The 27,707-nt window shown below is 52.9% G+C and overlaps 6 protein-coding genes across 6 annotated transcripts; 2 read left to right on the top strand and 4 right to left on the bottom strand.

Annotated features, from left to right (window-relative positions):
* The first annotated feature begins 1,393 nt into the window (after positions 1-1,393).
* Positions 1,394-1,718, top strand: LOC136602457 (histone H4). Its single transcript, XM_066588886.1, has one exon. It carries the CDS (start codon positions 1,394-1,396, stop codon positions 1,703-1,705), a length of 312 nt encoding a protein of 103 aa, XP_066444983.1. The 3' UTR covers positions 1,706-1,718.
* A 1,112-nt stretch (positions 1,719-2,830) lies between these two features.
* LOC136602451 (histone H2A type 1-like) lies at positions 2,831-3,286 on the bottom strand. Its single transcript, XM_066588881.1, has one exon. The coding sequence runs from the start codon at positions 3,284-3,286 to the stop codon at positions 2,879-2,881; it is 408 nt and encodes a 135-aa protein (XP_066444978.1). The 3' UTR covers positions 2,831-2,878.
* Positions 3,287-3,615: 329 nt separating this feature from the next.
* On the top strand, positions 3,616-4,033 carry LOC136602448 (histone H2B 1.1). The gene has a single exon (XM_066588878.1). It carries the CDS (start codon positions 3,627-3,629, stop codon positions 4,005-4,007), a length of 381 nt encoding a protein of 126 aa, XP_066444975.1. The 5' UTR covers positions 3,616-3,626; the 3' UTR covers positions 4,008-4,033.
* Positions 4,034-8,345: 4,312 nt separating this feature from the next.
* Positions 8,346-8,704, bottom strand: LOC136602454 (histone H4). The gene has a single exon (XM_066588883.1). It carries the CDS (start codon positions 8,702-8,704, stop codon positions 8,393-8,395), a length of 312 nt encoding a protein of 103 aa, XP_066444980.1. The 3' UTR covers positions 8,346-8,392.
* Positions 8,705-9,344: 640 nt separating this feature from the next.
* On the bottom strand, positions 9,345-9,764 carry LOC136602441 (histone H3). The gene has a single exon (XM_066588872.1). It carries the CDS (start codon positions 9,753-9,755, stop codon positions 9,345-9,347), a length of 411 nt encoding a protein of 136 aa, XP_066444969.1. The 5' UTR covers positions 9,756-9,764.
* A 607-nt stretch (positions 9,765-10,371) lies between these two features.
* On the bottom strand, positions 10,372-11,061 carry LOC136602467 (histone H1B-like). Its single transcript, XM_066588894.1, has one exon. The coding sequence runs from the start codon at positions 11,044-11,046 to the stop codon at positions 10,390-10,392; it is 657 nt and encodes a 218-aa protein (XP_066444991.1). The 5' UTR covers positions 11,047-11,061; the 3' UTR covers positions 10,372-10,389.
* Positions 11,062-27,707: the final 16,646 nt, after the last annotated feature.

Raw genomic sequence — 27,707 nt, 5'->3', positions numbered from 1 at the left:
GGTCCGGGAGGAGCACCCGCCTGGTATAGGTGGTTTCATGGGTACTCGGTGTGCGCGCTCCACCACAAAGACCTGTGTGACAGGGAAGCATTCACGTAGTCACCGTTCCATGATCCCCTGCGGTCTCTGCCCCTCAGTGCGTTCTGGCAGGCCCACAACACAGAGATTATTCTGCTGCGAGCCATTTCCCAAGCCGCCCGCCTTTTGTTTCCAGATTTCTGCTTTTGGCGTAAGCTCTCGCACAGTAGCTGCCGTCGGGGATACGGTATCATCCAGCACAGAGATCCTGTCCTCTGTACTAGTGACGCGGTCTCTTAGATTCTGGGTGGCTTGTCTCAACAGGCTCACATCCATTCAGATCTCGAGGATTTTACCCGTAAGGGCAGCAGTAGCTGTCTGCATCGCTGATAAGAGCCGATCGGACAGTCATTGCAAAGTCTGAACCAACCCAGCAAGCGAACTCAAACAGGCGGTTGGTGCAGAGGCCACGTCTCCTGATGCAGATGATGTCGTAGGCTCCGTGTCGGGGGGTTCCCCCCTCGCAAACATCTTTAGTGTATCACTGGGAGAGTTCTGTCTAGTGGGTCCCATAGCAGAACCACTTCTGCGTTTCCTGCCTGTGTAGGGGGATTGTGCAAATTGCTTAAAGCTCCTTAAGTAGACCTGTAAAGGCCCCTAAGACATAAGGAGTATACAGCAGTGTCTGGCAGCAGTCACACAGGGAAGTCGTTCGGTTTGCACTTCATTGATGACTGTAATGAGGGACTCCGGGTCTTGAGAATCTGCAGAGTGTTGCACAGCATGGTGGCCACAGCAGAGGAGGAGTAATCCTGGTGCTTCTTGGGGTGGCAGTAGAAGTGCCACTGTATGCCCTGTGCCGGGGACTGTCACAGGTTATGGGGCCTCCTTGTTATACACGGTGCCCTGATGTTCCTGCCGCCCACAGCTGTCTGTTGTGGCTCCTGAGTGTATCTCTGCTCCGGCAGGGGAGCGCTGATGCAGCAGAGCTCTAGTACTCCCCTTCACCGAAGCCTCCCTGCGCGCTCTCCCCTCGCCCCCACGTGTTTGTGGCAGCAGCTGCACTCCTCGCTTTACAGGAGGGATTCACGCTCCAGCGGCTCTCTGCTGCACGGCCCTTGTCTCCTTCACCCCTCCTCCGTCTTCTCTCCCACTGCTTCAGGAGCTGACAGGCCAATCGGCTGCACAAGATGGCAAGGGCTCTTGTATTCAGCCAATCAGCAGGGAGAGGGGATGGGCCTTCACGCTAGACAACTAAAAGAAACGCCCCGCAATGACGGCCCTGATCAGTAGTTCCCTCTCTGGTCCGCTCACTGTCTATATAGAGTAGGGCTCGGCGCTGAGCAGCTATCGCTTTCTGCTTACAACGTGGAAGATGTCTGGTCGCGGTAAAGGAGGGAAAGGTCTTGGGAAGGGCGGTGCCAAGCGGCACAGGAAGGTGCTCCGTGATAACATCCAGGGCATCACCAAGCCTGCCATCCGCCGTCTAGCTCGCAGGGGAGGCGTCAAGCGTATCTCCGGTCTCATCTATGAAGAGACTCGCGGCGTCCTGAAAGTCTTCCTGGAGAACGTGATCCGCGACGCCGTCACCTACACCGAGCACGCCAAGAGGAAGACCGTCACCGCTATGGACGTGGTGTACGCGCTCAAGCGCCAGGGCCGCACTCTCTACGGCTTCGGAGGTTAATAATTCTGCTCTTTCTCCATACCACAAAGGCTCTTCTCAGAGCCGCCCACCTCTTCCAATGAAAGGCTGTAATCCAACTCCTTGTGGGGTCGTCAGCAGCGGTGATAGTCTATGCGCTCTGATATGATACAGCCGGGGTGTAGCAGCCTCCCCGTCAGAGTGCGCTTCAGGCTGCGGTCACGGCACGCTTTTAAACCCCTTAACCTATTTAGGGCAGGCAGGTTATGTCTATAATACGCGAGGAGCTGGGCCTGAATTAATGAGTGCGGTGAAGGGTTAACAGACCTGCCGTTGGAGGTCGGTGGTTTTAGTGCCGCCTATGGGCGGGGCTATAGTCAGATTCTTCCCGCTCATTGGCTGATCCCCGGAGATTTTGAACTTCCCGCTCAGTTGATCGCATCTCCCGCTCTTCCTGTCCTCCATCCATCCGTGTAACACGTGTAATCAGTGACCAGGCCGTCTGATATAGAGGCGCTCGGGGCTGGAGGTAAAGAACCCTCAGATACACCCCCTAATCCCAGCCCTACGACGGGCAGTGGAATCCTCCACCTGCTCCACCCGTAACGCAAGAGGACGTCTAATCCCTGTAGGTTTAGGTTTACTATAATCCAAAACCAGCCTGTGCCGTGCAGGGCTCTGGGAAAGCTGCGTGATATAGCCCCACCTCCATAAAAAGGGCATGGCTGTGGAGAACTGGGTGACATGATGAGCGCACTTCTAAGGGGGCGACCGTGCAGAGCTCTGAGAGGGCTGGGTGATGCGGCTGCAACGCTTTGTAAGCATACGGCCCACGCAGGACCCTGAGAAAGCTGGGTGTTCTATCCGAAACACAACACAAGCGTTCCGATTCTTGTATATACGTGACCAAACAGAGGACTCTGTTAACCCGTTATCGCAAGGACTGGTGAGCGAGTCCTACAGCCGCCCGTCCTCTGGACATGAGGTCACCTAGAGCAGGACGATTGTGCGCTTCTGCCGGTGACAGGGATGGCCAAATTGGCATCCGCCCCAATCTCTGCCTCCTTGTGGAAAGTCCTATACATTTATAGTTTCCCGGTGCAGCCGGCGTACCGGCCGCCGAGTATCACAGCATAGAAGCGGCGCAGCTCTGTTGTAAGGAGCATGTGGGTGGCTCTTAGAAGAGCCTTTGGTTCTATGGAGGGATCGGCGCGATCACTTGCTCTTGCTCGTCTTGCTGCTGCTCGTCTTGCTGCTCTCGGTCTTCTTGGGCAGCAGCACGGCCTGGATGTTGGGCAGGACGCCTCCCTGGGCGATGGTCACCCCACCGAGCAGCTTGTTCAGCTCCTCGTCGTTGCGCACAGCCAGCTGAAGGTGACGGGGGATGATGCGGGTCTTCTTGTTGTCCCGGGCGGCATTGCCAGCCAATTCCAGGATCTCAGCGGTCAGATACTCTAGCACTGCTGCCAGATAGACCGGAGCGCCGGCGCCCACCCTCTCAGCGTAGTTGCCCTTGCGGAGAAGCCTGTGTACACGGCCGACAGGGAACTGCAGTCCTGCCCGGGATGAGCGAGTCTTGGCCTTAGCACGGACTTTGCCTCCTTGTTTGCCGCGTCCAGACATCTTCTAGCACAGGAAAGCAGAACTAGGAAAAAAAAAAACACTTCGGAAGTAATGATAAGGAGAAGAGCCCTTCTGTTGATTTTTATAACCTGCTGCTCCGCCCTCCTCTCTTCTAATTGGGTAGATTTCAATCCACGCAATACAGGCCAGACTTGAGGAAGAACCAATGAGCGGCACTGGGCGTGGCTAATGACGCTCACAGGGGTCACATGTTTTGCTGCTCCAGTAGAACAGCAAGCAGACGGCGGTACTCATTTGCATGGCCCCGCTATAAATACCGCAGCGCTGGGAGGTGCAGGAATATCGTTCTCTCTAGTTCGGAAAGTATCTCTACGTTACCATGCCTGATCCCGCCAAGTCTGCTCCAGCGCCCAAGAAGGGCTCCAAGAAAGCCGTGACCAAGACTCAGAAGAAGGACGGCAAGAAGCGTAGGAAGACCAGGAAGGAGAGCTATGCCATCTACGTGTACAAGGTGCTGAAGCAGGTCCACCCCGACACCGGTATCTCCTCCAAGGCCATGGGCATCATGAACTCCTTCGTCAACGACATCTTCGAGCGCATCGCAGGGGAAGCCTCCCGCCTGGCTCACTACAACAAGCGCTCCACCATCACCTCCCGGGAGATTCAGACCGCCGTGCGCCTGCTGCTGCCCGGAGAGCTGGCCAAGCACGCCGTGTCCGAGGGCACCAAGGCCGTCACCAAGTACACCAGCGCCAAGTAATCTGTTCCGTGGCCCGCCGTGCACGATCACCCCAAAGGCTCTTCTAAGAGCCACCCACCCAGTCTACAGCAGAGCTGCCACCTCCTAGTCGGTGTGTAGGTTATTGTAATACGTTGCTGTAGAGTGAATGATAACCAGATTGTGTGCTAGTTCTCTCTGGTGTCTCTTCTGCATCGTGCAGTATAAATGGCATTATTGGGGGAGGCAGCAGCGGAACACAGATGGTCATCTCAGACTCCACCGCCTGCTGCGGTTTGGGGCTCCGTTTTCTTCCCCGTGTCCACAAGCGCTCGGGGGGGCTCTGTCCTATTGCCTTCCAGCAATAGCAATCATGTCTTCTGCTGGCAGTAGGTGGGGATAGACCGCCGTTATGTCGGCGCGGCTGCCGGGTGTTGATGCATTGCTCCCGGTGTGAGGACAAAGCGGCCGCAGCATTGTTATGGACGATGCCCTGACGGACTGCTCAGAACCCGTGGTTTATATCAGCAGTAATGCAGCTGGGATGAATTAGAAGAAAGCTGCGGATGGTAAAGAGCAACTAGGAGGATCACCGACGGGGAGAAACCCTGACAAGGTGCAGTTCCAGCACACTTTAGGGAATATTTAGAAACCCAGCGCGGGAGTTCGGGATATTAACCGAGTGTGATCGGTGGAGTGTACAGCGCCGGCCGCATGCTTCTCCCGATATGTACCCGTCCCGGCAGCTCGCTGATAACCCCAACTGTTCTCTCAGAAATGGTGAATACGTGACAGCCGGGCCGGGGAGCTGATAGTGAGCGGACCTGGAGCTTGTGTCCTGGGAATAGGCAGATCTCTTTAAACCATCCGGGTGACCCGCGGACAGAAGAGCCGTCACTCTAGAGCACCCGCGGACGCCTCCATACTGGTGGGCACTGTGCGGCGCTCTACCTAGATTTAGTGGCGCCGCACCGGACAATAAAGCCATCAGATAATCGGCGACTGTTGCTGCTCGCGGTACTCTGAGCACAGTGTATCCCCTGCTGATTAGATACCGGCAGCCCTGATCGCCGCTCTATCAGATGCCCCGTCAGTGATTAATAATAATAATAATAATCTTTATTTGTATAGCGCCAACTTATTCCGCAGCGCTTTCAGGTATGGATAAATGCAAAACAATACAACAATTACAATATAAGGTACATTGGGTTAGACACAAATGGGTTGAGGGTGGTACAGGAGGTGCAGGGGTTGGGGAACACAGGCAGTAGGAAATATTATGTACAGATCATTTATCAGAAGGCAAACAGGGTGGGGCACCATAGGGAGGGGCGAGGGACTAGGTCAGGAGATTTGGTATGCTTCCCTGAAGAGGTGCGTTTTTAAGGCACGTCTGAAATTTCGTGCATCGGGAATTGTCCGGATGCCTTGGGGTAGAGCGTTCCAGAGGATGGGTGCTGCTCTGGTGAAGTCCTGTAGGCGAGCATGAGAGGTTCGTATTACAGGGGTGTTTAGTCTGAGGGTGTTAGCCGATCGGAGTGAGCGGGCTGGGTGGTGTACTGACAGGAGAGAGGTGATGTATGGTGGTGTACTGACAGGAGGGAGGTGATGTATGGTGGTGTACTGACAGTAGGGAGGCGATGTATGGTGGTGTACTGACAGTAGGGAGGCGATGTATGGTGGTGTACTGACAGTAGGGAGGCGATGTATGGTGGTGTACTGACAGTAGGGAGGCGATGTATGGTGGTGTACTGACAGTAGGGAGGCGATGTATGGTGGCGCAGCGCCATGCAGAGCTTTGTGAGTGAGGCAGAGGAGTTTAAATTTAGTTCTGCAGTGGATGGGCAGCCAATGCAGCGACTGGCATAATGCAGAGGCGTCTGAATAACGACTGGATAGAAAAATGAGTCTAGCTGCTGCATTTAGTATGGATTGGAGCGGAGCGAGTCTAGTGCGGGGGAGGCCAATGAGTAGCGAGTTGCAGTAGTCAAGCCGGGAGTGGATGAGCGCAACCACGAGCGTCTTTAGCGTGTCCGTGGTTAGGAACGGACGTATTTTAGCGATATTTCTGAGGTGCATGTGGCATGTTTGGGCCAGAGATTGGATATGGGGGGTAAAGGAGAGGTCAGAGTCCAGTGTGACCCCAAGGCATCGGGCATGCCGTCGGGGGGTTATGATGGTGCCAGACACTGGAATGGAGATGTTGAGGGGAGGTCGGTTAGAAGGTGGAAAGACAAGGAGGTCAGTTTTAGAGAGGTTTAGTTTGAGAAAAAGGGAGGACATAGTGTTAGAGACAGCGGACATACAGTCGGTGATATTTTGGAGGAATGGTCCAGAGATCTCATGAGAGGAGGTGTATAGTTGGGTGTCGTCAGCATAGAGATGGTATTGGAGGCCGAATCTGTGGATTGTTTGTCCAATTGGGGCAGTATAGATAGAGAAAAGAAGTGGACCAAGGACCGAGCCCTGGGGTACCCCGACAGCGAGAGGAAGTGGAGCAGAGATAGAACCAGCAAAGGAAACACTGAAAGAGCGGTCAGAGAGGTAGGAGGAGAACCAGGAGAGAGCAGTATCCTTTAGACCAATAGAGTGGAGCATAGTGAGAAGGAGATTATGGTCGACAGTGTCAAATGCAGCAGACAGGTCAAGGAGGATTAGTAGAGAGTAATCACCTCTCGACTTTGCAGTCATCAGGTCATTTGTTACTTTTGTAAGGGCAGTTTCGGTCGAGTGTAGAGAGCGGAAACCAGACTGGAGGGGGTCGAGGAGTGAGTTGTCAGAGAGAAAGCGAGTAAGCCGAGAGTAGACCAGGCGTTCCAGTAATTTGGAGATAAAGGGGAGGTTTGAGACGGGTCGGTAGTTAGCAGCATTAGTCAGGTCCAGAGTTGTTTTTTTAAGCAGAGGGGATATAATGGAGTGTTTGAATGAGGAGGGAAAAGTGCCAGAGGTTAGGGAGAGGTTGCAGATTGTGGTAAGGTGAGTAATGAGAGCTGGGGAAAGGGAGCGGAGGAGGTGAGAGGGGAGAGGGTCGCTGGCGCAGGTGGTAGGGCGGGCAGTGGAAAGGAGCCTGGAGACTTCTTCCTCTGTCGTTGGTTCTAGCGTAGATAGTGAGTAGGTGCTGGGTGCAGTGCTGATGGAGCTGGGATCAGGGCCAACCATGCAGCTTTCAGAGATTTCTTTTCGAATGTGGTCGATTTTTTCTTTGAAATAGGCAGCTAGTTCTCCAGCAGTCAGGTCTGTCGCAGGGGCCTGTTCCTTGGGGCTGAGGAGGGAGTGAAAGGTCTCAAAGAGTTGTTTGGGGTTGTGGGATAGTGAGGAGACAAGGGAGGTGAAATAAACTTGTTTGGCATGGTGAAGGGCTAGGTTATACATTTTAAGCATGAATTTGAAGTGGAGGAAGTCTGCTGGCAGCTTTGACTTTCTCCACAGCCGCTCGGCGCACCTAGAGCACCGCCGGATGAAGCGCGTTTGGGACGAGAGCCAGGGTTGCCGTGGTCTGCGTTTGACAGCTCGCGTCACGGGCGGTGCCACTTCATCCAGGGCACGGCTGAGGGTGGTGTGGTAGTATTCGGCTGCCAGGTTAGGGCAGGGGAGGCGAGAGATGGGCGATAGGATTACACGGGTTACATGGAGTGTGTGTGTGACCGAATCAGTGGGGTGCACAAAGGGTCGGAGGCAGACGACATAGTTGTCCAAGGATGACATGCTGGGGGCTGTAGTGCATTGTAGTGGGTACAAGGGGGTGGCGGAGGCAACCCGGGATGCATGACAATGAGAGGCTTGAAGCGCCAGGAAAGGGGAGGAGGAGCATGACGAGAAGAGCCTCACACTCCCCAGCTCCGCATGTAGAGGTGTCCAGGCGCCTCTTGACTCCTTTTACTCCAGCGGCCGCAAAGGGAACGAGAGCGGTGCAGGGACCAGAGTAGCAGCAGCAGTGGGAATGGGAGCAAAGATAGCCTGGCGGGGACCAGAGTGACAGCGGTCATCCCCTCACATAGAGGCGCAGACTGTATCTCTCAGAGATCTGCAGGGCCACCCTCTTGCCTAGGTTAATTTAGTGCTGCGGCTGTATCATTCAGCTCTCCCAGAGTCCTGCAACACGATGTCAGTGCAGCACTCTGGGAGAGCTGGGTGCTATGACCGCAACTCTATATAAAATAATGGCTCCGCGGGTCCTTGGGAGATCTTGGTACAATTGCAGCACTTCTATATGAGAGGACCGCCGTGCAGGACGCCTCCAATATGGTAGCATTACACGGATTAGCGGGCAGGCCGTATGCTTTAGTACAGGGAGGACATACAATCAGTGCGCCGCAGCCTGCTTCCTCCTCTCTAACGGTAACAAGGAGTTGTATTTACAGCCTTTCCTTGGAAGAGGTGGGCGGCTCTGAGAAGAGCCTTTGTGTTATGGAGAAAGAGCAGAATTATTAACCTCCGAAGCCGTAGAGAGTGCGGCCCTGGCGCTTGAGCGCGTACACCACGTCCATAGCGGTGACGGTCTTGCGCTTGGCGTGCTCGGTGTAGGTGACGGCGTCGCGGATCACGTTCTCCAGGAAGACTTTCAGGACGCCGCGAGTCTCTTCATAGATGAGGCCGGAGATACGCTTGACGCCTCCCCTGCGAGCTAGACGGCGGATGGCAGGCTTGGTGATGCCCTGGATGTTATCACGGAGCACCTTCCTGTGCCGCTTGGCACCGCCCTTCCCAAGACCTTTCCCTCCTTTACCGCGACCAGACATCTTCTACGTTACAAGCAGAAAACAATTGCCAACCAGTTCGAGCGTCCTCCCTTATCTACGCGACGAGCGGACCAGATTGAAAACAATAATAAATGACGCAAGTTTAGGGCGTTCCTAATGGGGCAATTACATGTTGGCCACTCCCCCTCCTTGCTGATTGGTTGAGCACAGAACCGTTTGAAATTTGGAATTTACCCGCTTCCTCTACAACTCTCAAAAGCCTCCTGGCTAGGTGCCTCATGTCATTGTGTAGTATTATTGTTGTTTCTGTATTGCTTTCTTTCTCCTTGGTACAATGAGATAACATCCACATATAAAATACATCCTCAACACTAATCCCTTCCCTCCCGGCGGACTACAGGAACCAATAGATGCCTCTCACTGACAACTTCATCGCTTTGTCTCTTTCTACAATATGGAAATATGAGAAAATGGCATAAATTACCCGAAGTACTGACTTGGTCACTGAAGGGGTTAACAGACCACCTCCTGCTGACACATTATTGGGGACAGGCTGGCTGTGAACCCGAGTGGGGAGGGAATCGGAAGAATAACAGCGGAGGACAGGATGCAGCTCGTTTGAGGAGGATTTGGTGGCTCTGAAGAGAGCCTTTGTGTTCCACGCGGTGCCCAGAGCAGATCAAGCCCTCTCTCCACGAATCCTGCGGGCCAGCTGGATGTCTTTGGGCATGATGGTGACCCGCTTGGCGTGGATGGCGCACAGATTGGTGTCCTCGAACAGTCCTACCAGGTAAGCCTCGCTGGCCTCCTGCAGGGCCATGACCGCTGAGCTCTGGAAGCGCAGGTCAGTCTTGAAGTCCTGGGCGATCTCTCTCACCAGGCGCTGAAAGGGAAGCTTACGGATCAGCAGCTCGGTGGACTTCTGGTAGCGACGGATTTCACGGAGAGCCACTGTACCTGGACGGTAGCGGTGAGGCTTCTTCACTCCGCCGGTGGCAGGAGCGCTCTTCCTGGCGGCCTTCGTAGCCAGCTGCTTGCGGGGAGCTTTCCCTCCGGTGGATTTACGAGCGGTCTGCTTGGTTCTGGCCATAGCTCTACTGTAGAGATGCACACAGATGTGATATGATGGGAGCCGTAGAAAGAGCAGAGCCTTTATACCCTACTTGCTCTTCCCTATTGGCTCTTAGAAACAACGCCCCCTACATCTCATTGGCTTTTTCGAACAAACCACTAGCCCGCCAAAACGCTTGATGCCCGCGACCAATCAGCGTTCGGCAGAGGCTGGCCCCACCTCACCCTATCAGGCCACTGCATGATACGTACGGGTGTCTGTGAAATCATGTTCTCAGCTGCTTCCCTGCATTGATATGTCCGCAGAAACACACACTCCACGCTGCACGGCAGTCTCCCCCATTAGAAGCTGCGCTGCTTTTATGGGAAATGCATTAGGTCGGCGAGTCCCCTCCCTCTTCACACTCAGCCCGGCATCCATACACGCGTTGTATAGGTCACTCCCCAACAGGAACGGGGATGATGCGGCGACAATGTCTCGTATTACTCCCCCTCGCTCCCTAGACTCCCAACTGATATGAAGTCCCCTGTAGCCGCTATGGGGCCGCTGCTATCTAGAACAGAATTCGAGGCAGTGATAATACAGCTCTGCGGTGAGAAGGTGGCGGCTCTGAAAAGAGCCTTTGTGGGGTAAATGCATGGGCGGCTTCAGCTTATTTCTTAGCCGCACTCTTCTTGGCTTTAACAGCCTTCTTAGCCGGACTCTTGGCAGCTTTGGGTTTGGCCGCCTTCTTAGCCGGACTCTTCGTCACCTTCTTGGGCTTTGGGGCGGCCTTCGGCTTTGAGGCTTTCTTCGGGCTCTTGGCCACTTTCTTGGCGGCGGCCGCTGCAGGTTTCTTTGCTTTTTTCGGGCTTTTGGCCGGAGCCTTCTTGGGCTTCTTAGGAGATTTTGCCGCTTTCTTGGCTCCGGCGGGCTTCTTGGGCTTGGCCGCAGACGCTGGCTTCTTTTTGGCCGGCTTGTCCTTAGTCTCCTGCTTCTTGTTCAGCTTGAAGGAGCCGGAGGCGCCGCTGCCTTTCACCTGGAGCAGGCTGCCCTTGGTGACCAGAGACTTGACGGCCAGCTTCAGGCGGCTGTTATTCTTCTCTACATCGTACCCTCCGGCAGCCAGAGCCTTCTTCAGGGCGGCTAGAGACACCCCGCTGCGCTCTTTAGAGGCGGACACGGCTCTGACGATCAGCTCCGACACGCCGGGACCGGAGGACTTCTTGCTTTTCTTGGCGCCCCCTGCGGCGGATTTCTTCGGCTGCTTCTTGGATTTGGCAGCCGGCTCGGCGGCAGGAGGAGCGGCGGCTGGCGCGGTTTCTGCCATTGTGTGCTGCGGAAATCAAATAGTAAAACTCTCCTGGAAGAGAAACTCTGAGAGCGGCGCTGGTGGCGCCTCTTATATGTACAGCGGCCGCGCTCTGATTGGCTCGTGAGCAGGCCCGTCCTGAGCTGCTATTGGCTGACACTGAGCACAGCTAGTGCCTTATCCCATCCGGGCCTCCTCTCCGCTCCGTTCTCCTCTTGTGCTTCCCTGCCCGGGATAAGAGTCCGTTACCGGTCAGAACCGGACAGGAGAGCTCGCTTTCAACGTGACTCCTCACTCTCTGACATCTCATGCAACCGTTTATAGCCGCTGCTGGCGGAGGTTCCGGGGAGGAGCGGAGAGGAGGCCACGAGATCTTCGCCATAGTTCTCCCGATCTGCACATCACCGCGTATCTGCGGAGATAAAACCGCTGCGGGAGCGCCTTCCCTCTATTCCCGGCCCTTGTCACCATCCCCGGGATCTACTCCACAATCTCCATCGTGCAGAAGCTGATTGCACAATGCGAGGACGACCTGGAGCTGCCGAGAGCCCAGAGGTGTAGCACAGGCGGCGCCTCCGCTCACTGCCAGCTCCCGGGTGCTGAATGTATACTGTATATACTGCAGACTTCTCTATACTGCGGCGCAATGTAAGATGAGGAAACCCAGTACCCCCCTGTACACTCAGACGATCGGGAATGTCACACGTTATCGTCCCTTTAATACCCCGGACATGATGGGTGTGGTTGTCCACAAGAAGAAGCGATTCTTCTTCTCTGCAGGTTCATCTCCTCCCGCGGGCTGCTGCCCGTTCTATATCATCCTAGGGATACCATGTGCTGGACGTGACGGCCATTGCATCGGCTCTGTAGTTCCCATCAATCGTTGACGGTGAAGGTTGAACTTGGGATTCGGCTGAAGAGCGGTGGCATCTAACAACGCTCTAATCGGGATGTAGATCGCCAAGAAATGACGCCTGAACAAAGCCTTCTACCCGCGGTTCTCCTGCAGCCGGCGATGGCCTGTCAGTCACTGATGTCCGAGCAGTGATACAGCGGGACTCTCAGCGCCAGATCCAGTGCCGCAGTCGGTGACATCGTACAGAACCCGCAGGGAGGGTTCTACTGTAGATCCCCGGGGCAGCAGATGTTGTACAGTGTCCGCTGGGATTCCTATGGCAGAGCGTGTTGGTCCAGAAAGCTTTCACAGACCCTGAAGGACCACCGGTACTGTGAGACCCCCGCTTCCCCCACAACCCGGTCCCATATACCCCTCCAGATCGCTAGTCAGCTCTTCTATTTAGCGCCCAATGAGGCGACCCAGAAAGAGAGCAGTGCAGGGGCAGCTAGTGGAGCTCTTGTAGGCAAGCCGCTGCTCCGACCGAACAGCAGCGCACAGTCATCGGCAGAGCTGGCCACCAGCGGCGCCATGGGCAGCGAGAGCGGGGTTCGCCGTGGCAGCGGCGCTAGTGCCATCGGTGTACGGGAGCGGAGGCTAGCGCGTAGGGTGACAGCGGCGCCGGCTGCTGCGGCCGACGGGGACAGGAGCTGGGAGCAGACAAAGCTGTCCAGCGAGCGCCCGGGGGGAAACGAGCGTAGATGTCAATCCGGCGGGGAGATGTGTGAGACAGGACCAGAGATGGGAATCCGCCTGGGAGATACGTGAGCTTGCCAGGGGAATGGGCGGTACATGTGGGGAGGTGTGTGTGCGGCAGCCGGTCCACCGCTGTGCCCCTCGCCTAGACGTACCATCTAACTCAGGGCTCCCAACCCATGTTTCCACCCTTACATCCGCTGGAGACATAATGCACCAGGGCCGCTCAGCTGTAAGTGAATAGGAGCAGCGCAGATGGTACGGCATCAGTACAACTGTAGCTGAGCTCCGTCTCCCGGCCGGCCTCCAGCTTCCTTCTCAGTACAGTAGGGTCACAACGGCTTTGCTGCACCTCATGCCCTCCCATGAACCCTCCTCCGGGCAGGTGTGAGGGGAGGGGGCAGCGCTCTCTAGGACGGGCTCTCCTAGCTGCCTCGGACGCTGCTCTTGTTCTATGTCTATGTGATGCCTCCGTGGGGAGGAGAGGATAATAAATACCATCGGGTGCCATCAAGAAGCTTCACGGAAGACAGCTCCCTGTCCGGGCTGCCCCATGCGTGACTTCCCACGGGACACCGGCCTAGCTATGTACATTTAACCTTAACCCTCTAGTCTCCGGTCACTGTATCTACCTGCAGTCATACATGTAAAGGCAGTAGCCGCAGTACACAGTGCGGCCGGCGGGTCAATAATCTGCTCACAATGAACAACATGGACATACAATGGAGAACAATACAATAAATCAGTTCTGAATGTAATGTTTATGTAAAGGTCACCGTGTCCGTACAAAGGGTCTAGTGTTCTTGTGTCACATTGTGTGCAAGTAGTAGCGGCAAAGGGCAACCTTCAGGCTGATATCTTGTCACGGAGTGTTGTTCAATCTTTGGCAATCCGGTCTGATGCCCCAATAATAGTCGGCCCTGATATATGCACCCCGTCTACCCTGATACCCTGCCTCCATGACCTTCACATCTTGGTGGGATCGTCCACCTTGCTCATGGCTGAGGGCACCAAGGTTTTCCGGGAAGTTACCACGATGGCTGAGCAGAAAATGCCCCTCGATGCTGATGTTGTAGCATTGTGTAGCTCCGGACAAACTGCGGACAAACCCTCATTAGCAAGGCACACTTTAGCTAAGCACCACACTACCTCCAACCAAGCACTGCCTGCGGGACACACCGCTGCCTCTTCTCCTGAGTTACAGTATAGTCAGAGCCCGGTAAGATTTCAGTTTCAGCAGTATAGGCAGAGCCGAGTATTAGGTACATTTCAGTAGTAACAGTATAGACAGACCACAGTAACATTTCAGTAGCAGCAGTATAGACAGAGCCCTGTAACATTTCAGTAGCAGCAATATAGGCAGAGTCCAGTATTAGTAAAATTTCAGTAGCAGCAGTATAGGCAGACCCTAGTAACATTTTAGTTGCAGAAGTATACACAGACCCCAGAAACATTTATGTAGCAGCAGTATTGGCAGATTCCTGTAACATTTCTGCAGCTGAAGTATAGGCAGGCCCCTGTAACGTTAATGCAGTTACGCTCCTCTCCTTTGGCCCAAACAAGTTTCTCTGATAACTGTGGTAACACTAGAGAAAGCACATGATGCGCATTGCTGATCCCCTGACCCCAAGCAGGAGGAGGAGGTGGCATTACAAGGCCAAGACACCATGACCAGGACCCGCTATAGTTTGTGTGGGAAGCACTTTAGCGGGCCCAGGGTCAGGCCCGGTTCCAAGCCTCCACCTTTGTGACCCAAGGTGCCCTGAGTTACATAGCAACAAGAAATCCATGTGTCGCAACATAGATAGCTCAACACTGGAAGGGGCAGTCTTTGAGTTCCTTGGCCTAGCCTATGCTGTAAGTGCACAAAGATGGTATTACACAGGAAGAAATCGGAGTGCCCAGCCATGGGAGAGTTTCGCCCCGCCAAGCAACTTGGCCTCGGCCAGCAATTCGGGCCTAGTCAGCCACTGTACTATTTGTGCCACATAGGTAAAACACCGCGATGGGAAGACTTAGTGCACCCATAGTATAGGCAGACCCCAGTAACATTTCTCTAGCAGCAGTATACGCAGACCCCAGTAACATTTCTCTAGCAGCAGTATACGCAGACCCCTGTAACATTTATGTATCAGAAGCATATGCAGACCCCAGTACCATTTTTGTAGCATCAGTATAGGCTGTGAGGAAGGAGGAGCAGCAGCCAGAGGATTCAGAGTTTCAGCAGTGGACGGCCTAGAAGACTGGGTGGTCGATACATTGCTGGATGCATTTTCTGCCTTCCACGCAGGATCTGCTCACACTGCTCTGTTTGCAATAAAGGTCTACCACGTGGACCCACAAATTATGATATGGAGCTGGGGACCCCAGAAACTTGCCTCTCTCCTAATACCGCAGCAGCCGGCTGGGATACACCTGGACCAGGAACTTGGACTGTGCCCACACCCTCACTTGGAACTCTGCATCCTCGCCCACGTCCACATCCTCTACCCCTACCCCTACCCCTCAGCATGGTGGATTACAAATAGAGCAGACACCGACCGCTGTAAATAATTATGGAATCATATGCGTACACTTTCACGCAGAGAGCGGAATCGTAACGCTAACTCCAGGCAGAAAAAAAATGGAAGCAATGCAATAATGATGCACCAGAACTCCCACCAGGCACCCAGTAAAATGCAGACGCTCAGCGCTAGCCCTAAGTAGGAGCTTGTTGTTTTTCTTGGGTCAAAGAATACAGGCTATATAGTGTGTATATCACTTTCCCTCTATCAGTCGCTGTGGCCGTACGCTGTGCGTCTCTAATTCACTGCAGACACAGGCCAGTGTAAGTAATCTTGGAATTATGTGTGTAGACTTTGTCGCTGAGAGCGGTATAGTAAGGCAAACTCCAGGCAGAAAAAAATACTCAGGAAGGACGTAAACAGGCCTAAGTGCAATAGTGATGGACTACAACTCCCATCAGACAACCTGTAAAATGCACACGGTCACAGGTAGCCCTAAGAAGGACCGTTGGGGTTCTTGTACACAGGATGCTACACTACCACTCTCCCTATCTCAGCAACGCTCTCCCTATACTATGCAGTACAGACTGCAGCCTGAGAACGCTATAGCTGTAATAGGGCTAACGCCCGATATATATATATATATATATATATATATATATATATATATATATATATATATATATATATATATATATATATTGCAAAACTGCTACCAGCAGCCACAACAGTAATGCAGACGGTCAGATGTGGCCCTAAGAAGGACTGTTGGGGTTCTTGTACACAGGTTCCTACACTAACACTTTCCCTATAGCAGCAGCAGCACTGCCCCTGATCTCCCCCAGTGTGTGACTGTGGCGAGCCGCGAACGGCCCCACTTTAAATACTCGGGGGTCACTTGATCTCGCCAGCCACTCACTGCAGGGGGGTGGGATAGGGCTGGAACGTCACAGGAGGAAGTGGTAATGCCTTCCCTGCATGTCTATTGGCCAGAAAATGGCGCTAAAAATGCAGGGAAGGAAATGGAATTGACTGGAGTAACGTGCTGTGCTCGTCTCGAGTAACGAGCATCTCAAATACCCTAATACTCGAACGAGTATCAATCTTGGATGAGTACGCTCGCTCATCTCTAAAGTTAACCCCTCAGTGGCCACCCGTTTTTGTTTTATTTTTTCCCATTTCCGTTTTTCCTCCTCCCTTAAAAAAAAATATAAATTAATTTAAAAAACAGAACTATCTAATAGAGATGAGCGAGCACACTTGTCCGAGCTTGATACTCGTTCGAGCATTAGGGTGTTTGAGATGCTCATTACTCGAGATGCTTGTTACTCGAGACGAGCACCATGCGGTACTCGAGTCAATTCCATTTTCTTCCCCACATGTTTATCGCCATTTTCTAGCCAATAGACATGCAGGGAAGGCATTACCACTTCTTCCTGTGACGTGCCAGCCCTACCCCACCCCCCTGCAGTGAGTGGCTGGCGAGATCAAGTGACTGATGAATATTTAAAGCGGCCCCGCCCGCGGCTCGCCTCAGCCACACACTGGGAGTGTATAGGGAAAGTGCTGCTGCTACTATAGGGAGAGTGTTAGTGTAGGATCCTGTCTTCAAGAACCCCAACGGTCCTTCTTAGGGCCACATCTGACCGTGTGCATTACTGTTGTGGCTGCTGGGAGCAGTTTTGCACCCCCCCCCCCCTTTTTTTTTTAAATCTCGGGCTGCAGTCGATTATGCAGAGTATAGTTAAAGTGCAGCTGAGATAGGGACAGTGGTAGTGTAGGATCCTGTCTTCAAGAACCCCAACGGTCCTTCTTAGGGTCACATCTGACGTGTGGATTTTACTGGATGGCTACTGGGAGTTGTAGTGATTCCATTTTAGTATTATGCAGCTTGGTGGGGTTGAGATCGCCGCAGTTACCAGCACTCTCCACTGGCTTTACAGTGTTCCCCCACTCCACACAGCCTCTATTATCTACAATTCTCTGCGAGCAGTAAATTACCCCTAGGTACCAGCTCAAGACAGCGGGTTACTTTTTTCAAGCCACAGCATAGAGCCTCCGCTATCTACAAGTCTCTGTGTGCGGTGAATTAAGGCCAGGTTGGTCAGTGCTGTACAGTGGGGCACTTTATTTAGCCCCTGCTCTATTCTTAATCCGCCATGATGAGGAGTAGGTGTAAGGGTCGAGGACGTGAACGTGGACGTGCAAGTGAGGGTGTGGGAACAGGCCGAGTACCTGGTCCAGGTGAATCACAGCCGGCTGCTGCGGGATTAGGAGAGAGACAAGTTTCTGGGGTCCCCAGCTTCATATCCCAATTCATGGGTCCGCGTGGTAGATCTTTATTACAAACAGAGCAGTGTGAGCAGGTCCTGTCGTGGATGGCAGAAAATGCATCCAGCAATGTTTCGACCACACAGTCTTCTACACAGTCCACTACTCCCAGATAGGGACTGCAACTCTGATTCCTCTGGCTGCAACTCCTCCTTCCTCCCAGGCTCCTCACTCCATGAAAATGACATATACTGAGCAAGCAGACTCCCAGGCACTGTTCTCGGGCCCCTGCCATGAGTGGGAAAAAATGGTTCCTCTCTCACCTGAGGAGTTTGTAGTGACCGATGCCCAACCTTTGGAAAGTCCCTGGGGTCTGGGTGATGAGGCTGGGGACTTCCGACAACTGCCACAAGAGCTTTCAGTGGGTGAGGAGGACGATGACGATGAGACACAGTTGTCTATCACTCAGGTAGTAGTAAGGGCAGTAAGTCTGAGGGAGGAGCGCACAGAGGATTCGGAGGAAGAGCAGCTGGACGATGAGGTGACTGACACTACCTGGTTTGCTAAGCCTACTGAGGACAGGGCTTCAGAGGGGGAGGCAAGTGCAGCAGCAGGACAGCTTGGAAGAGGCAGTGGAGTGGCCAGGGGTAGAGGCAGGGCCAGAGCCAAGAATCTCCCAACCGTTTACCAAAGCACCCCTCGTGCCAAGCCTCCGTGCAGAGGGCTAGGTGTTCAAAGGTGTGGATGTTTTTCAGTGAGAGCGTGGACGACCGCTGAACAGTGGTGTGCAACCTGTGTCGCACCAAGATCAGCCGGGTACCCACCACTACCAGCCTCACCACCACTAGCATACGCAGGCATATTATGGCCAAGCACCCCACAAGGTGGTACGAAGGCCGTTCACCGCCTCCGGGTCACACCACTGCCTCGTCCCCTGTGCCCCAACCTGCCACTCAGATCCAACCCCCCGCTCAGGACAAAGGCACTACCGTCTCCTGGCCTGCACCCACACCCTCACCTCCGCTGTCCTTGGCCCCATCCAGCAATGTCTCTCAGCGCAGCGTTCAGCTGTCGCTAGCACAAGCGTTGGAGAAAAAGCGCAAAAACGCCACCACGCACCCGCACACACAAGCTGTAAACGTGCACATTGCAAAATTAATCAGCCTAGAGATGCTGCCGTACAGGCTTGTGGAAACGGAGATTTTCAAAAACATGATGGCGGTGGCGGTCCCGCGCTACTCGCTCCCCAGTCCCCACTATTTTCCCCGGTGTGCCGTCCCAACCCTACACCAGCACGTCTCCCGCAACATGAATCGTGTCCTCACCAACACAGTTACTGGGAAGGTCCACTTAACCACGGGCACGTGGACAAGTACTGGGGGGCAGGACCACTATATCTCACTGACGGCACATTGGGTGAATTTGGTGGAGGCTGGGACCGAGTCACGTCCTACCCACACCCAGAATAGCGGATCCTACCTCAGTGCTGGTATCTGCGGCGGTCTATGCCACCTCCTCTAAGCCCCCACCTCCTCCTTCTACGCAACATCTACCTCTCAATTAAGAAGTGTGAGCAGCACGTCGCCAGCAGTCGGTGTGCGCGGCGGGGCAGCACAGCGGTGGGCAAGCGTCAGCATGCTGTGCTGAAACTACTCTGCCTAGGTGACAAGAGACACACGGCCCCCAAACTGTTGCAGGGCCTGACAGAGCAGACCGACCTCTGGCTTTCGCCGCTGAGCCTCCAACCGGGCATGGTCGTGTATGACAATGGCCATAACCTGGTGGCGGCTCTGCAGCTCGGCAGCCTCACGCACGTGCCATGCCTGGCCAACGTCTTCTATCTGGTGATTCAGCGGTTTCTTAAAAACTAGCCTCACTTGCCTGACCTGCTCGGCAAGGTGTGCCGCGTATGCGCACCTTTTCGCAAGTCCACCACGGATGCTGCCACCCTGAGGACCCTGCAACACGGTTTAATCTGCCAGAGCACTGACTGCTGTGCGACGTGCCCACACATCGTTGCACATGTTGGCCAGGCTCTATGAGCAGTGTAGCGCAATAGTGGAATACCAACTCCAACATGGGCGGCGGAGTGGTAGTCAGCCTCCCGAATTATTTACCGAGGAGTGGGCCTGCATGGCAGATATATGCCAGGTCCTTGGAAACTTTGAGGAGTCTACCCAGATGGTGAGCGGCGATGCTACAATCATTAGTGTCACCATTCCTCTGCTATGCCTGTTGAGAAGTGCCCTGCAAAACATAAAGGCTGACGCTTTGTGGTCGGAACAGGAAACAGGGGAAGACAGTATGCCGCTGGATGACTATGAGAGCACCCTCATGTCTATATCTCAGTGCGTTTTGGAGGCGGAGGAGGGGGAGGAGCCTCATGGGGGGAGGGGGAAGAGACAGCTGTGCACACTGCAGAGGGTACCCATCCTGCTTGCCTCTCATCTGTTCAGCGTGTATGGCCTGGGGACGAGGAGGAGGTTCCAGACAGTGATCTTCCTAGTGAGGACAGCGATGTGTTACATACAGGTACCCTGGCACGCATGGCTGACTTCATGTTAGGATGCCTTTCTCGTGACCCTCGTGTTAGACACATTTTGGCCACTACGGATTACTGGGTGTACACACTGCTCGACCTACGGTATAAGGAGAACCTTTCCACTCTCATTCCCGAAGAGGAAAGGGGTTCGAGAGTGATGCTATACCACAGGGCCCTGGTGGACAAACTGATGGTAAACTTCCCATCTGACAGCGCTAGCGGCAGAAGGCGCAGTTTCGAGGGCCAAGTAGCAGGGGATGCGCAGAGATCAGGCAGCATGTACAGCACCGGGGCAGGGGGACACTCTCCAAGGCCTTTGCCAGCTTTATGGCTCCCCAGCAAGACTGTGTCACCACTCCCCAGTCAAGGCTAAGTCGGAGGGAGCACTGTAAAAAGATGGTGAGGGAGTATGTAGCCGATCGTACCACCGTTCTACGGGATGCCTCTGCTCCATACAACTATCGGGTGTCAAAGCTGGACACGTGACACGAACTTGCGCAGAACGCCCTGGAGGTGCTGGCTTGCCCTGCCACTAGCATCTTGTCAGAGAGGGTGTTTAGTGCAGCTGGGGGAATCATCACGGATAAGCGTACCCGCCTGTCAACTGCCAGTGCCGACTTGCTTACACTCATAAAGATGAACAAAGCCTGGATTTCCCCAGACGTCTCTTCTCCACCGGCGGAAAGCAGTAGTACCTAAAGATTATTTTTGCTGCAACCGGATAAAAAAGCATTCCCTATCACCAGAAAAAAAAAGGGGGGGGGGATTAGCTTTGTCAATCACTCTTGGATATTAGTCCTCCTCCTCCTACTCCTCCCCCTAAAACAACATGTCATCACGCTGAACTGCCAATTTTTCTGCGGCCCAAAAGGCTCTGCTTACATTTTTTTTTTTACAATTGTTCAAAGTTTCAAAAGTATTGATACTTTACCAGACCCCCCCCCCCCCCCCCCTTCACTGGGCTGCCTCCAGGCTCTGTTGCAAATTAAGCAATAGCGAGCTGTATCTTTAAAAAAAATATTTCTGGGTTTCACCTGCCCTCTTGGTTGATACATTTTTCAGAGGTACACGTGTACTCTTGTTACACTAATTTTTCTGGCCTTCGCCTATACTTATGCTACAGAAATATTACTGGGGTCTGCCTATACTGTTACTACAGAAATGGTACTGTGGTCTGCCTATACTTCTACTACAAAAATGTTTCAAGGGTCTGCCTATACTGCTGCTACAGAAATGTTACAGGGGTCTGCCTATACCTTTGCTATTGGAATGTTACAGGGATCTGTCTATACTATTGGTGCACAAAGTCTTCCCATCACAGTGTTTTACCTATCTGGCCCCAAAACACTGACTGACTAGGGCATGAATTGTGGGCTGAGGCCAACATGTATTTTCTCTTGCGTTACCACTGTTATCCGCGGCACTGGTTTGGGCCAAACAAGAGGAGCGATACTGCACAAATAAGACGTTCACAGCTGCACTAGCATTGAAGTCCGCTCTATGCCCGCCATTGCTGAGGGTTTGTGCAGAGGCCTATGTCATGATGGAAATGCAACTGTGCCAGGTTGGGCCCGTGGAACTTGGCCCTGGTTAATCCAGTCTTTGGAAAGGTGAAAACAACTGCAATAAATTAAATGAGACGTTCACTGCTGTACTAGCATCAGAGTCTGCTCTATGCCCACGATTGATGAGATTTCCCTTCCCTTCCTTTCCTGGAAAAACTTTAATGTCCCCTCCTGCATGTTTTTTTTTTTTTTTTCCCCTGAGGGCTGCCTCCAGGCTCTGTTATCAAATTAAGCAACACCAAGCTCTATCTTTAAAAAAAAAAAAAAAAAGTGTTCCTGGATTTCACTTGCACTCTGGGTAAACACATATTTCAGGGGTACACCTGTACTCTTGGTACACTATTTTTTCAGACCTTCGCCTTTACTTTTGCAAACTATTTTCTTTTTTCGGGCTTCGCCTATACTCTTGCTAAACAAATGTTTCCAGGTGTTCGCCTCTACTCTTGGTCCACCAGTTTTCCAGTGGTTCGTCTAAACTCTTGTTACACAACGGTTTCCCAGCATGGTGTTCAGCAATCTGACACATACACAGATTGAATTGTCCTGCTTTGCTCATTAAAATTTCTTCATGTTTCATGTTGTCTTTGGAGCGATGAAAGGAACCGTAACTGATTTAATGAGACTTTCACAGAAGTACTAGCATTTGAGTCCACTTTATGCCCACGTTTGTTGAGGGTGGGTGGAGAGGCTAAGGTCCTGGGTGATGGCAACTGTGTCAAGCTTGGCCTGTGGAATTTATTTGTGGTTCATCCAGTCTTTGGAGTGATGAAATGAACCGTAACTGATTCTCTGGCCCTGAACAGAGTCTCTCAAATCTCCAAGTCTCTGTGTACGGTTAATTACTACTAGGTATCAGCGTTTTACACTGGTTCAATTTTTGTCTGGCCTTGCTCAAAGCCTCTCAAATCTACAAGTCTCTGTGGGCAGTGAATTAGCCCTGCTTCTCAGCGCTATACACTAGTTAATTTTTTTCCTGGCCCTGCTCAAAGCGTCTCAAATCTACAAGTCTCTGTGTGCGGTGTATTAGGAATAGTTTTCAGTGCTTTACACTTCTTAAATTTTTTCTGGCACTGCACAAAGCCTCTCATATCCATCAGTCTCTGTGTGCCATTAATGAGGCCTAGGTCTCAGCACTTTACACTGGTTAATTTTTTTTCTTGCCTTGCTCAGAGTCTCTAAACTCTACCAGTCTCTGTGTGTGGTGAATTAGCCTTAGGTATCAGAGGTATACATTGAATAATTTTTTTCTGGCCCTGCTCTGTCCTTTACCCTACACGACGAGGACTAGGGGTAAGGGTCGAGGATGAGGACGTGGACGCGGGTGTTAGAATGAGGGTGTGGGCACAGGCCGAGGTCCTGGGCAGGGTGAAACAGTGCCTGCTGCTGAGGGATTGGTAGAGCGCCGCTTATCTCAACTCCCCAGCTCCATGTCATATTTTGCAGGTCCGTATGGTAGACCATTATTAAAAGCACAGCACTGCGATCAGGTGCTGACATGGATAGCGGATAACACCTCCAGTACTTTACCCAACACCCAGTCTTCCAGACAGTCCACTCACGCCACCCATAGGAGACTGCACCTCTGTATCCTCAGGCTGCTCTTCCTTCCTCCCAGCCTGGTCACTCCAGGAAAATGGGAGTTTGCGTTGAACAGGCATACACCCAAGAACTCTTCCTGCGTCCCTGCCCTGAGTCTAAAAAAAAAAAAAAACTGGCTCCACAGCAACGTGAGGAGTTCGTCGTGACCGATGCCGTAAATGTGGAACTTTCACTGACTCAGGGTGATGAGGGTGGGGACTTTGAATTACTGTCTCAAGAGCTATTTGTGGATGATGAGGATGAGACAGTTGTCTGTCAGCGAGGTGGTTGTTAGGGCAATAAGTCTGAGGGAGGAGCAGACTGAGGAGTAAGAGGAAGAGCTGATGGACGATGAGGTGACTGACCCCACCTGGCTTGCAAACCCTACTGAAGACAGGGCTTGGGGGGGGGGGGGGGAACAAGCAGCAGAAAAGGTTGGGAGAGGCAGTGTGGTGGTCAGGGGGAGAACCAGGGCCATAGCAAATAATCCACCAACTGTTCCCCACAGCACACTCTCGTGGCAAGCCTCCATGCAGAGGTATAGGTGTTCGAAAGTCTGGAGGTTTTTTATTGAGAGAGCAGACAACCAGCGAACAGTGGTGCGAACCTGCGTTGCACCAAGATCAGCCAGGGAGCCACCGCTACCATCCTGACCACCACCAGCATGCACAGGCATATGATGGCTAAGCACCCCCACAAGGTGGAACGCAAGCCATTCACCGCCTGCGGGTCACACCACTGCCTCTTCCCCAGTGTCACATCCTGGTACTGAGATGCAACCCCCCTCCCAGGACACAGACACAAGCATTTCCCGGCCTGCACCCACACCCTCACCTTCACGGTCCTCCACCAATGTGTCCCAGCGCACCAGCGCAGCGTTCAGCTGTCGCTAACCCAATCGTTGGAATGAAAGCGGAAATACGTGGCCACCCACCCACATGCAAGATCTTTAAACGTTCATATCGCACAGCTACTTAGCCTGGAGATGCTGCCATGCGGGCTAGTAGAAACTGAGGTTTTCTGCAACATGATGGTGGCGACGTTACCTCGGTACCCAGTGGCCACTATTTTTTCCGGTGTGCGTGCCTGCCCTGCACCAGCACGCCTCACTCAACATAAACCGTGCCCTCACAAACGTGGTTACTGGAAAGGTCAACTTAACCACCTACACGTGGACAAGTGCTGGCGGGCAGGGACACTACATCCCCCTGACTGCACATTGGGTGAACTTCGTGGAGGCAGAGACCGAGTCTGACCTTGGGTCTGCTCACATGCTACCCAAACTGAGGATTCCGGGTCCTATGTCCGTGAAGGTTTCTCCGGCATGGAATAGAAGAGGCACACCACCCAAGAGCTGTTGCAGGGTTTGACAGAGCAGACAGATCCGTGGCTTTCGCGCGGAACCTCCAACCTGGCATGGTCGTGTGTGATAATGGGCGTAACCTGGTGGCGGCTCTGTAGCTTGGCAGACTAACACACGAGCCATGCCTGGCCCTCATGCTCAATCTGGTGGTTCAGCGCTTTCTGAAAAACTACCCCCATTTGTCTGACCTGCTCAGCAAGGTGTGTCGCGTGTGCGCCCATTTAAGGAAGTCCACCACAGATGCTGCCACCGTCAATACACTGCAACATCAGTTCCAGCTGCCAGAGCACCGACTGCTGTGCGACATGCCCACACGCTGGAATTCTATGTTGCACATGTTGGCCAGGCTGTACGAGCAGCATAGAACCATTGTAGAATACCAGCTGCAACGTGGCCGGCGGAGTGGTAGTCAGCCTTCGCAGTTCTTCACAGAGGAGTGGGCTTGGATGGCAGACATCTGTCAGGTTCTAGAAAACTTTGAGGAGTCTACACAAATGGTGAACGGTGATGTGGCCATTATCAGTATAACCATCCCGCTGCATTGCCTGCTGAGAAGTTTGCTGCTAAGCATAAAGGCCGACGCTTGGCGGTTATGACAGGAGATGGGGGATTGCAGTATGTTGCTTGATAGCCAGACCACCCTCATGCCTGTTTCTCAATGCATATTGGAGGAGGAGGGGAGGGATGACACTGCCGCCCACACTTCATAGGGTACCCATGCTACTTTCCTCACATCTGCTCAGCGTGTATGGGCTGAAGCGAAGGAGGAGGACGAGGATCATGAAAGTCATACTCTTAGTGAGGACAGCGATGTGTTGCGTACTGGGACTCTGGCATACATGGCTGACTCCATGTTAAGCTGCCTTTCCCGTGACCCTCACATAAGATGCATTATTGCCAACCAGGATCACTGTCCGTTCACCCTTCTCGACCCACGGTATAATGAGAAGCTTTCCACTCTCATTCCCGAGGAGGAAAGGAGTACCAGAGTTATGCAATACCACAAGGACCTGGTGGAAAAGCTGATGCTAAACTTCCCATCTGACAACGCTAGTGGTAGAGGACATACTTCAGTGGGCCAAGTAGCAGCTCTACACAACTATTTGGTGTCAAAGCTGGACAAGTGGCACAAACTTGCACTGAACTAGAGAACCATGCACCCTCTATCACCCCAAAAAGGGGAAAAGTAGCTTGGGCTATGCCTCTCTGATCTTCCTCCCCCTCCTCCTTCCTCCTCATCACGCTGAACAGCCAAGTTTTCAGAGGGCCAGAAGGCTCTGTTAAAACTAAATTTTGTGGAGGGCTGCATCCAGGCTCTGTTACAAATTAAGCAACTACGAGCTCTATCTTAAAGAAAAGAAAAAAAAAACAGTTTCTGGGTTTCACCTGCACTCTGGGTAAACCAATTTTTTCCAGGGGTACACCTGTACTCTTGGTACACCGATTTTTCAGGTGTTCGCTTGTACTCTGGGTACAGAAATGCTTCAGGGGTTTGTCTATACTCTTGGTACACAACGGTTTCCCAGCGCGGTGTTCAGCTATCTGACACATACACAGAATGAATTGTCCTGCTTTGCCCATTAAAATTTCTTCATGTTTCATGCTGTCTTTGGAGCGATGAAAGGAACTGTAACTGATTTCATGAGACTTTCACAGAAGTACTAGCATCCGAGTTTGCTTTAAATACCCTGAGTGGTTTGGTTTTGGTCTGATAGACACCGGCACATCCAATCTCTTGCCCAAATATTCAACCTACACCTCAGACATATTGCCAAATTATGTCCGTTCCTCACCACGGACACCCTAAAAACACTGGTGGTTGCACTCAACCACTCCTGACTCGACTGCTGCAACTTGCTTCTCATCAGCTTCCCCCGCACCAGACTCGCTCCAATCCATACTAACCATGGCAGCTAGGCTCATTTTTCTATCCAGCCATTTTTCAGGCACCTCTGCACTATGTCAGTCGCTGCATTGGCTGCCCATCCGCTGCAGAACTAAATTTAAACACCTCAACCGCACCCACAAAGCTGTGCATGGTGCCGCACCACCATGCATCACCTCCCTCCTTTCCGTACACCACACAGCCCTCTCACTCCCATCCGTTAACACACTCAGACTAAACACCCCTCTAATACGAACCTCACATGCTCGCCTTCAGGACTTCACCAGAGCAGCACCCATCCTCTGTGTTATCAGACCACACTGGTACCGAGCTGATGACCTCGTTGCCAGGTGCCAAATTGGTAGATATGGAAGCCCGTGATGAGAAGATTTGCTAGTAGAGATGAGCGAGCACCAAAATGCTCGGGTGCTCGTTACTCGAGACGAATTTTCCGCGATGCTCGAGGGTTCGTTTCGAGTAACGAACCCCATTGAAGTCAATGGGCGACCCGAGCATTTTTGTATATCGCTGATGCTCGCTAAGGTTTTCATTTGTGAAAATCGGGGCAATTCAAGAAAGTGATGGGAACGACACAGAAACGGATAGGGCAGGCGAGGAGCTACATGCTGGACTGCATCTCAAGTTCCCAGGTCCCACTATTAAGCCACAATAGCAGCAAGAGTGCCCCCCCCCCCAACAACTTTTACATCTGAAAAGCCCTCATTAGCAATGCATACCTTAGCTAAGCACCACACTACCTCCAACAAAGCACAATCACTGCCTGCATGACACTCTGCTGCCACTTCTCCTGGGTTACATGCTGCCCCCCCCCCCCCCCCCCTCACGACGCAGTGTCCACAGCGCACACCAAACTGTCCCTGCCCAGCCTTCAGCTGCCCTCATGCCACGCCACCTTCATGTCTATTTATAAGTGTGTCTGCCACAGAAAAAGCAGGCACACACTGCAGAGGGTTGGAACGGCTAGGCAGCGACCCTCTTTAAAAGTGGCAGGGCGATAGCCCACGATGCTGTACAGAAGCAATGAGAAATCCAATCCTGTGCCACCTCCATCTGGAGCTGCACACGTGGGCATAGCAATGGGGAACCTATGTGCCACACACTATTCATTCTGTCAAGGTTTTTTATATATAGTCACAGGCAGGTACAACTCCGCAATGGGAATTCCGTGTGCACCCACAGCATGGGTGGCTCCCTGGAACCCACCGGCGGTACATACAAATATCCCATTGCATTGCCCATCACAGCTGAGGTAGTATTGTCATGTTTAATGCAGGTGGGCTTCGGCCCACACTGCATGCCCCAGTCAGACTGGGGTTCTTTAGAAGTGGACACATGCAGTTACAACTCCGTGTGGACCGA

Source organism: Eleutherodactylus coqui, unplaced genomic scaffold (assembly GCF_035609145.1).
Source record: "Eleutherodactylus coqui strain aEleCoq1 unplaced genomic scaffold, aEleCoq1.hap1 HAP1_SCAFFOLD_27, whole genome shotgun sequence".
In the NCBI taxonomy this organism is placed as follows: domain Eukaryota; kingdom Metazoa; phylum Chordata; class Amphibia; order Anura; family Eleutherodactylidae; genus Eleutherodactylus; species Eleutherodactylus coqui.
The sequence above is the reverse complement of the archived record's forward strand: the minus strand, read 5'-3'. Positions and strand labels throughout refer to the sequence as shown.

Bases quoted from the DNA above. Each gene is read 5' to 3' on its own strand.
- LOC136602457 (XM_066588886.1), top strand. From the start codon at position 1,394: ATGTCTGGTCGCGGTAAAGGAGGGAAAGGTCTTGGGAAGGGCGGTGCC.
- LOC136602451 (XM_066588881.1), bottom strand. From the start codon at position 3,286: ATGTCTGGACGCGGCAAACAAGGAGGCAAAGTCCGTGCTAAGGCCAAG.
- LOC136602448 (XM_066588878.1), top strand. From the start codon at position 3,627: ATGCCTGATCCCGCCAAGTCTGCTCCAGCGCCCAAGAAGGGCTCCAAG.
- LOC136602454 (XM_066588883.1), bottom strand. From the start codon at position 8,704: ATGTCTGGTCGCGGTAAAGGAGGGAAAGGTCTTGGGAAGGGCGGTGCC.
- LOC136602441 (XM_066588872.1), bottom strand. From the start codon at position 9,755: ATGGCCAGAACCAAGCAGACCGCTCGTAAATCCACCGGAGGGAAAGCT.
- LOC136602467 (XM_066588894.1), bottom strand. From the start codon at position 11,046: ATGGCAGAAACCGCGCCAGCCGCCGCTCCTCCTGCCGCCGAGCCGGCT.